We start from the raw sequence: 10,386 nt of genomic DNA, 5'->3' as shown, positions 1-10,386 counted from the left end.
GCTATTGCAAACAGCATATACATAAGGGCAGACAGCTCTTCCTGCCATCTCGGAGTTTGAAAGATGTCAAAGCTGTTCAGAGAATGTACTGAGAGCTTAGAGCTGCATTGCTTAAAAGGGAGCAGAGTGGTTATGTAAAGAGAAGAGAAAATCCAAAGCATCCGTGGAAAAGACATGCTTTTAGTAACTGTTACTGCATCCTACCTTTATATTATGGACTGAATGCTAAAGGGGAGTTATTCATCCTTCCCCACTCGTAAAATAACTCGGTGGTTACAGAGCTGTTGCACTGAACTGTAATACAAAGGTCATTGAAACTGGTCATGGGCTTTTTGTAAACTTAGGAGCCTTCATGCACCTCACTGGCTCATTCTTTTTTCAAAAATACCGTCGGAATAGACAAGCTTTTCCTGTTTTATTATGCAAGTCCCATCTTTCATGGCTTTCAAGCCTGTACTCCAAAGGCATTTTTAAATAAACTTGTGAAGTTGGGTTTTTTTAATTGTAAAATTTACCATGCTTTGCTTAAACTGTGGTTGTCTTCTTTACAAGGATTTGTCTAGATTAAGTCATGATCTAGTTTGGGCTTAGAATAGAAGCAGTCAACTGTCCTGATCCAATAGGTCTTGGAATGAAATCTCTGGCCAAGACACAAAAGGTCTCACTCGGTATCTGTGAGAGTCAAGAAGAGCACAGATCAGCAGGGGACAGGGGCAGATTTCCGTGGTCCTCGTTTTGGGCTGAGGATGCTGTCAGGTTCTGTGTGTTCCAAAGTTGACTCCAGCAGTGCCTCTGCCAGCAAGGCTGGGCTTCTGATCCCACAACACTCCAACAGTGTCACCCATCATCAGGCAGCTTTAATTAGCATAAGAAAATAACGTGTCATGTTTCTCACTGTTCTGGAGAATGAACTTGTAATATCAGAAGTAATTATTCTGACTTTGTCTTTGGAAGCCAAGCAAGTTTATAAATTAAGTTCCCCTGCACGTCACTGTCTGTATCTTCCTCCCACCTTGATACTCAGTTGACAGGTGGATATTTGGAATACTATCACATTGTTTAAGTGAGCTCTTTCCTTGGTTTCTTTCTGAGTTTGCTGTGTGCACTTCAGAGCACAAGAGTTAAAAGGTTTCTGTAGTCAGGTACAGGCTATTTCTCTTTTGTAGTTCTGAATGGAGAGAGAATGAAAGGAAGAAAATCTGATTTGCCATTAAATTACTGTTTCTATTGAGGGAATGCCTGGGAAAGGAAATATTTCTGCTGCTGAGGCAGAAAACAAATCTATCTCCAGCACTATTAGGCAATTCTACCACTGAGCTCTTTCTGTAAAAATCACCTTAACTCCTATTCTAAGGACAATTCAACAATATCCTGATAATTTTCCTGTTTCTCTACTATGTCTTTTTTCTCCCCACAGTTTTTTAATAGTCCTTCCAGAAAACACATTCAATGTAATTTGGAAAGGTCTTAAACCTTTTCGGTGATTTTGCTTGCAGGTCAAGTGAACTGGGACTTGTAAGCAAAGCTGCTGCTTTGGAAAGGCTTACCCTGCTGCATTAAATATTTATTTTGAGAAGGTAGGATTTTACTTTTTGGTAATGAACAGCTCAGTAGTTTAATTCAGACCTTTGAAATGTCTGTATATACCTGTAGCAGAGTGTTTGAACAATGTGAGAAAACAGGTTGGAAACCTGAATATGGTTTTTATCGTGGGGGTTGAACAGTTTCAAAAGCCATTCTAAACAAGCAGGTAGGTGACTTTGTGAGACTCAGGCAAGCATCTTTATATTTTGTAGTGGCAGTTAGTGGACATATGTAAAATAAATGAAATAGCACGTAAGAAGGGGAGTTGAAAGTAGAGCTGATCCTGCACAGTCTGCAGTCCTGAGAGGGCATGGCTCCTGTGTTGGCACGTAGGGTGGCTCAATATGCAGCTGTTTATTCTGAGCTCCTGGCTGTGTCATGCTGCCATGTGATGGAATGGAAGTCTAAAAGGAAGCCCAAACCCAAGGGTTAAAAGTTTGTTGTATTAAATGTCACTGTGGAATAAATAGTTTGGGTAATACTGTTGAAGAAAGGACACCTAAATTATAAATATGGATGGAGGGTGTTCAGATTTTCATATCTGGTGTGTCTCTCTTTAAAACATAGCACAGGGCATGTGCCACAACACACCTCCCTGACAGCAGAGCTTAAGGGTGTAGAGAAAAGGTATTCTGTGTGCATGGCTTAAAAGTGACTTGTTCCCTATCACATGATGTTGCAATTTGAACATTAAAAAGGACAAATAAGCAGTTAATTTGGCCCTGTGCTCTTCTGTGGTGAAAACATTAAATATTTTTCTGATGGTCTGAATAGGTAAGGTAAGACTTAGAGTGAAATGGAAGGATACTGTCCCTTAAATTCAAATCAAGCCCTTATCTTCGTTGTTTTCAATCAAAATCAAATTAATTCATTGGCTCACCTTCATGAGTAGCTATTAAAATTCAAACCTGCTTCTTCATGCACTCACTTGTTTTTAGTTATGCGGAAACAAGTTCCAATGGAATTAATGATAATCAGGGTTGAACTTGACATGCTTTTACTTACGGTAAACCACTCTAACACATTTTTTATGTGACAATCCTAACCATTTAAAATTGTCCAGACAACCTTTTCCCTTTTGCAGTCTTAATAAACAGCTGAGAGAATACAGCAAAATCCTTACACGGGAAAAAATTCAGTTAGACTCTAACACAACTTGATGGCTGGAAAAAAGATTAGAGCCTGCACTGTACAGCCAGTGAATTTTGTTTGAAACACAGATACTTAGTCTGAAACTTTACAAGCATTTTCTTGTAAAACTTTGTGCTCAGGTTTTTTTTCAAGCTTTTGAAGGGAGAGGTGACTTTTCTTGCATCTTGCCCGTATTATATCAACGCCTTGCACAGAATCTGGGATCGCCTGACTCATTGATTCAAATTCTCTGTCACATGCCCTCCCATCCTGTAATGCTTTTCATAAATGAATCAAGCTTTATCTTTAGGCTGACCGACTTTGCATTTTCAAGGCGTGGATGTTGTGTCTTTGCAGTCAGTATTTAGTGTATCTCCTAAAACTTAAAAGAATGCAGTTACAGAATCTCTTCAACATGTTAAAGAGGTCTCACATAACTCTTTTGCTCATATCTTTTTACACAGCTGAGGGAAGCCTGCTGCTTTCAGTTGCACCAGGTCCAGATCGCTGCTAGTTTGTGCTGTTTGCACTGATTTTGTTTCTAGATACTCAGTTATACTCTGTGCATTCAAGGCATTCCTGTGCTAAGGTATTATTTTCAAAAGCAGTTAATGGCTTCAGGGAATTTTTGATTATTCCCTCTCTCCTCTCTTCTGTGAGCTTTTCCTAACACTAGACATTTCATGGCTGGAACTTGCTATAGACTATTACAGCAAAGATTGTAAGCATCTGTGGTAAACAGGTTTTTAAATCTCATCGTTGTCATCAGTCCAGTGTTTGAGAAAGGCATATGGAATTCTTTCCTTAAACTCAGCAATTAAACAATTTGTGAGAGACCAGAGGAAAAAAAAGTGAAGAAGTTGTATCAAAATTCTTGCTCCCATTGCCTTTTTCCTCTGCACTCTAGAAAAGGTTTTATTTACTGGTGATTATGTTCTTTGAAATTAAAGAAAATGACATACCAAGCTGAGATCTTTTTGGTCCATGGATAAGCGAGTTACTGCAAGATGGTGGCTTGCAGAAAGCATGTTGTGTACATAAACACATGGAAGTTGTATGACATTTCTGTAAATATTACTTGTACAGAGTTACTGTTAAAAAAAAGCTTTGGGAATAAATGTGCAGTTTTTTCAGCTGGGAGAGTGCTTTGCATTTAAAGTAAGAAGTATGTTTAAATTTAGTAATTTCAGGCACAGTTCATAAGCCTGTGCCAAAATATCAGCAGTAAGGAATCATCAGGTATTGTAGATTTGTAATTGGGTTTTAAACATGCCATAAGTTGTTTTGGGCTGAGTAAATATTGTTTTCTTAATGCTATAGTAATCTGATCTTTCCTAGATTTCACTATGTATTACTGAGTTTGATCACTTCGAAACAAGCTGTTTTGTAGGATGCCTGAGCAGGCGTTTGGTATTGCTGTTTGTTTATTATTTTAAGCTTCTGCACAAAGACTTTTCTTGATTTGTGTTCTGCAGGAGTAGCAGAAGGGCTTCTACCATAGCCTTGATCAAAAACATGATCACTGTATTGGAAGGAAGGAGGAGGGAAAAGGATCATATTCCGATAAAACCAAAACAAGCAAGAACTACAACTGGGAAAGTGTGTTCCTGTAACGCCAAATAAGTTCTTTATTCGTGGCAAGTGTCAGGGTTGCACAAACCTAATAAATCTGTAAGCTCAAGATGTGTCCTACTCCTCAGAATTGCATTGCCAAGACAATTATCCCTTCCTGCAGCTGGCTGTTGTCTGAAATAGCCATCCTTAATGATGTGATTAATGTCTATTGGCAATCCATGGGACCTGAGTAATTGTGGCTAATTCCAAAAGGGAAAATACTGACGAGAAAGGGCTACGTGTGATGCAGCACAGTGGTGGGAGATGACTTGCTAAGTGTTTTTTAGCAACTTGTGCTATGAGAGGAGATCTATTTGGTGTTCTACAGGGAGGATGGGACCAAAGGACATTTTTCTTTAGATTGTGATTAGCAATTGCTTGCAAATAATCTGCAGTTGCCGCAGATTCCACCCTGCAGTTCCTGCTGGAATATCCAGCTATCTATTTCAAATTCAACCATCATCGTCTTGTGGCCTTTCTGTTTATAGGTCAGGTCTTTTGTGGCCAAAACTTCCACTAGGAAACTTGAGATATTTCGTGAGAAATATGAGTGGAATCATCGTTTTCACTGTTTTCTTTATTGCTTTAGTGGCTTTAGTCATTGTTTTAAAGGTCTACATTTAAAAATCCTTTAAAATCTGTTATTGTGCTAATTAATTAATATACGACATTTGAAAATAGGACAGAGCATCTTATTCTGCTGAGCTCTGGTGCTTCAGTCAATAAGCACAGAAGTGAAATGAGTTTGTTCACTTGAGAGATGCAGCAAGTGATGTTTTAATGATCTTGCATGCTAATTTCTAGGAACTTTATAGCTTCCCCTGAACAAGTTCAGGAGTAACCTGTGCTAAACATCAATCAGATTTAAAACCCAATTATTTGCTAGAAGAAAGGAAACACTGTAGTTTTCCAGTAAGTGGTGCTATCATTTGTTTGCTTCCTGTAATTAATCTTCAAATGATCAAAGCATCCAACATGCATCTTACAGTCTTGAAAGGCTGGTGGTTTCTGGAGGTGGGATGGGTGTGCACAAAGTTCAGACCTGATGATCACTAATCACACTCTCCATTATGTGTGTTCCTCCTTTCTGAAAATTGAGGTTCCCGTCACTTTCATAAGCAATATCTACACAATACCTACAATATCTTTTGCAGAAAGTGATACTTCCTTAAAAACCACAGCATTTTGTTCTGGCAATCAGAAGAGACTCACAGAAAGTGAGGAGATCTCATGTAATGTGCACTCAAATCTGAAGGCAGGTGTGAATGTACTCAGTGTTGGTGCACTGGCATTTTTGACAAAAGGGCCAATTATGTTTGTTCTGGGAGAGATTATTTGGGTCAATCCTTAAAAGACAGAATGAAGCACTACATTGTGCTTCTGTGAAGTTCTTTGAGATGAGCATATAGTTACAGATGATTTTAGTTTTGATCAAGTACTGATGTAAACAGTAGATTACATTTAAGAGACAAAAACTCATCACTGTGCTTGATTATATTAAGATTAAAAAAACCTAATAATGGAAGACATGCTAGAATACAGTGACGATAGTACTATGTAGTTCTTGTAAGCAGAGTCATTTATCTTAACGTGTTTGGGTGGAAAAAAATCAATGTTTTATGCATCTCCACATCAATATGTTGTAATGATTTTTCCTCGCTGTTACGGCAGCTTCATTATTTCAGTGGAAGTACCTTATATACACCAGCAAAGTATCATCTCTGATAATCAGATTACATCTAGAGTCTTCCTAAATTGATAAAATTTTCTCTTATATTGTCACTCATACATGTATAATACAAAATAAAGCTTCTTCAGTGCTCAGCTTTTAATAATCCTGTTCATAATTAAATATAAATCTGACTAAAACATATTCTTCTACATTAAAGTCTTGTCATAAAAACATTTTGAATATAAACCTTCAATACTCAGTAGGGCGATACAATATATATATATATACACACACAAATGCACTTTTTTTTCTGTTAGTAGCAAGCATTTTGTTCACTATTTGCACAACTTCACAGTCATATGTTTTATACAATGACACTAAATCAGACTTCTGATTGCTCATTACTGTCAGGAATGACAGACGTTAAGGCAGCCTGACAGAAGCGATGCAGTGTTGACATTTTTGTTTTCTGTTCAATGTACAGTCGCAGTTTGTCTCTGAAGGTTTCCCCCAGAAAACTGTAAATTAAGGGGTTCAAGCAGCTATTAGAAAAAGCTGCTAGGTTCACAATATGTCCTGTTAAAGGATAATCATGCCTGAAGGATGGGCTGTTTGAAGAGACGGGCTCGCTTTTCCTCTGGAGAAGTTGGACGCTAATGAAGACGTTTTCAGGGAGCCAGCAGATAAAGAAAACCAGGACAACAACAAAAATCATGCGCAGAGCCTTCTGTCGCCGCAGACGGAGACTCCTGTGCTTGTGTGCTTTTATAAGGACTCGAACAATTAATGAGTAACAAAGACCGATGATCACAAAGGGGATAATAAAGCCCAGGGTTATCTCTAGCCACTGGATTTCTTTTACATCTGCAAAACAAAAGTAGACCTCTCCGGTGTGTTGTAAGTGCACGGCTGTAAATGGGACTAGAGCTGCCGAAATGGACGCCATCCATATGAGCCCACAGCTCAATCTAGCGTGCTGCATAGTGCGAAATAGGTTGGACCTCATTACTTTGGCCAGTGCTAGGTATCTGTCAAAACTCATCCATGTCAGAAAGAAAATGCTGCTATACATGTTGATCTGAAGGAACAAAGACATAAAGGTACAGATGATGGTGATATCGTAGTACTTCTCGTCAAGATTAAACACCTCAATGAGAGAATCAGCCACTAGAATGAGATCTGCCACTGCCAGGTTTATGAAATAAAGGTCTGGAATTGTCATTTTTTCCCGAAAGCTAATGTTGACAACCAGTATCAGAATGTTTCCCACAAAACCGATAGGAAAAAGGAATATTGTGTAAAGACACGATAAGAAAAGGCCGATAACATATTGTTGGTGTTCTGATTTATCAGCTAATCTAGAGGATATGCTTTCGTTACACAAATGGGATCCATTCAGGTTAAAAGTTGTGCTGTTACATATAACAGGTGATATTGAGGCAGAATAAGTTTCCATGGTTAAAATATCTGCAGAAAAGGTATTAGTACTCACAGTTTGGTGGCAATACCAAAAAACCCAGGTTTTTGGTTGGTTTCAACTGAATTCCTAGTAAGCATTTTTTATTGGAATTGAAAAAGATACAGACTTTTGTATAGGAAACTAAAATGCTTTAGAAGTCAGATTAATTATCTTAAAACTGACTGAAATATAATACTACAAATAGTGAACGTCTTAATTTGTTTTACAGGACACTATATACATTGCAAATGAGAGAATTTGCACTTCCTGTATGCCTTAAGATCATGTAGGAATCTTTTTACCATGGTGGTACTTGGGTCTCTTTAATACAAGCTTTTCATCAACAGTGTTTCCTCATGCAAGTTGGAAGGCTGTGGAATTCTAGCTCCATTTGTTTTCTTTTAATAATCAATGAGCATCCTTGGACCTGCAATTTGCAAATGGAAAACGATTAATCTCATATTCCAGCACTGTTCCATGTGCCATTAGCTTCTGCTAACCTAACATCACAGCTGAGGTTGTAGGAAACATCATGTTCTAATACATATGCAAAGGTTCACTTAAAAGAATTTAAATTTCTTCTAAATGATGATACATCGTGAAGGCAGGTCTGTCAAAATTGTGCACCCCCTTTAAGGTTCAGTATTAGAAAATGCAGAAACACAGAGAAATCAGATTAGTGAGTTTAGCCTATTAAAGAAAAATTGTATTTTTTCATATATAGATTATATATTTATTCTATCAGCTTGTAAGGCTAATAAATAGCAGAGTCTGTGGCTGAGAAGGCAACAGAGATGAAAAGCAGTTGGTTCCTGCTGCTTTCAGTGGGAGGGAAAGGCAAATTTTAGAAATGAAGGTAATGCAAGCAGCGTATTGATTTACACCAACATTATTATACTCTATTTGTTTTCCGTTGTGATTTATTATGTTTCACTGACTTCCGGGTAGTAATGGAAAATACCAGTTGCCAGATTTGTTTACTTCTAAATGTTGAATGTTATGCACTTGAAGCATTGCGAGAAGTTTACTTAAAAAAAGAAAGAGCCAAACAAAAGACACCCCAAACAAATAAAACAGCAAGAAAATTATAAACCACAGTATTTTGTGTTAAGGTTTAAATATTTTGAACTGCTCTAATCTTCCTCTTACCATCAAAGCCTTGATTTTTATTTACATGAAAACATATTAAAAAAATTGTTTGCTAGTAAAATTCATGCCTATTTTCACATTTTAATGACTTAAATCCTGCCAGTGTGCAGTCTGGGGGAGGAAAGAGCTGACCACTAGTGGAGTAGGAGTGTTAGAATATTTTTAGTCAAAATTATAGCTCTGAGTTTCCTTAAATGTATTCAAGTAATCAGAAATAGCTACAGATGCTTAAATAAAGATATGGATTCCAGAGCTTCTATTTCTTAATGAAACAGGCGTGAGTTCCCAGTACCTGTTGCTGTGTTTTGAATCATTTTAATAGTGTAAATCTTCTTGCTAAAATATCCATATGAAATTACACTTATTAGAAGACGGTTCGGTGTTTGTTTCAAGCATCTATGGAAGTCAGTCATAAACTGTTGTCTTTATGTAAGATCCTTTTATTTGTGAATAAGGCAGTAAAACAGATTTAAATACAATAAAAGATAAGTTAACAGCCCGAGCAATTGATTTTAAAAGGTCGGTCTGTGGTCAGATTTTAATTACATCTGAAAGGCCGCCAAAAGCCCAGCAATTAAAAGCATTACAGGTAACTATGTACTGTGAAACACTTTATTTTACCTTAATTCCATTTCTTCAGAGCTGATTTTCCTCCAGACAGCAGCAGCCTGGTCCTTGCTGGGTGCACACGTAATGGATGTGCCAACTTCCACTGTCCTCTCGGTAAAAACTTGCATTTAGGTGTGCAGAGCTGCAGTGGATGCCACCTGTTGATGATTCAGCAGTAAAACCAAAAATCATATAAAAGTCTATTCTGCTTTAGAAGGTATTAAATAAAGGATAGTTTACAAGAGCAAAATGCAGATCTTGCTGCATGTCCTTGGCAATAAAACAAGCTTTATAGATTCCCAGGGTTGTTCTAATTTGTGTGCAGTTGAAGTGCTGCTGAACAGCCTTATAAGGCTAGAATTAACCCTGTTTCTGCTGGTTTCTTTTTTACTAGAACTACTCAAGCATCTTTTCTCTCGTATTTGTCGGTTTTATTTTGCCTCCTGTTCATTGCATCCTCCTTTCTGCCTCTGGTGGTTTTTTTAAGTTTTATAGTCCGTTCAAAGCTAGAGCTCAGCTGATCAGTAATTAAGAGATTTATTTGGAAATTGCAATGAAGCATATTTTATATAGATATAAAGCAATTATTACTGTTATTTGTGCTATTTTTTTAAAAGCCTCTGGGCAGTCTAAAAGGAAATATTTGATTGAAGACATCAAGCATCTGAGAAGAGTCATTTGCTGAACTGCCAAGATAAATTTCAGTTTTCCTACCTTCAAGTCGATCCCATTTTGCTTGTGTGTATTTAAATTTTCAGGTATATGTTGTCATTCTCTTACTTCTTAGAATTGCTCAGCTCAAGATCACATGGATGAAATAAGCTTACTCTACAGAGAATGAGGAGCCTCAGTTTTGCATTAAACCACCAGTGTTGCTGGTGGAATTTTGCATTTCATCTGCAGGGGGTAAAAAAACCCTACTTGACATTTCCAGTAACACCACCTACTGGTGGCCAGGATTCTTAGAAAGGGAAGAAAGTCAAACCTTCCTCAGAAAAGAGCAATATTTTATTTGTGGAAGTTGCTTTCTGTGATTATGTTGATCTGACACCTGAACGTTTAAGTGTACATCGATGCAGCATTCTGCTGCTGCTGGAATAAGATGAATGGGATCTCAGCATTTAGGACTTCAGGAAGGCAATGTGACAGTTTCAGAAGTGTGGAGTAA

General features: G+C 37.6%; 1 protein-coding gene across 1 annotated transcript; it reads right to left on the bottom strand.

Annotated features, from left to right (window-relative positions):
* Positions 1 to 5,871: 5,871 nt before the first annotated feature.
* Positions 5,872 to 10,111, bottom strand: GPER1 (G protein-coupled estrogen receptor 1). Its single transcript, XM_042037552.1, has 3 exons — positions 9,933 to 10,111; positions 9,231 to 9,376; positions 5,872 to 7,887 (listed from the first exon to the last, which is right to left on the bottom strand). The coding sequence occupies exon 3, from the start codon at positions 7,455 to 7,457 to the stop codon at positions 6,384 to 6,386; it is 1,074 nt and encodes a 357-aa protein (XP_041893486.1). The 5' UTR covers positions 7,458 to 7,887; positions 9,231 to 9,376; positions 9,933 to 10,111; the 3' UTR covers positions 5,872 to 6,383.
* Positions 10,112 to 10,386: the final 275 nt, after the last annotated feature.

The sequence above is a fragment of the Corvus kubaryi genome, unplaced genomic scaffold (assembly GCF_017639235.1).
Source record: "Corvus kubaryi isolate FWS band 111438036 unplaced genomic scaffold, C.kubaryi_AGA036_p1.0 37387, whole genome shotgun sequence".
NCBI classification, from domain to species: domain Eukaryota; kingdom Metazoa; phylum Chordata; class Aves; order Passeriformes; family Corvidae; genus Corvus; species Corvus kubaryi.
Note: the sequence above shows the minus strand (reverse complement) of the source record. Positions and strands in the feature narration are given on the sequence as shown.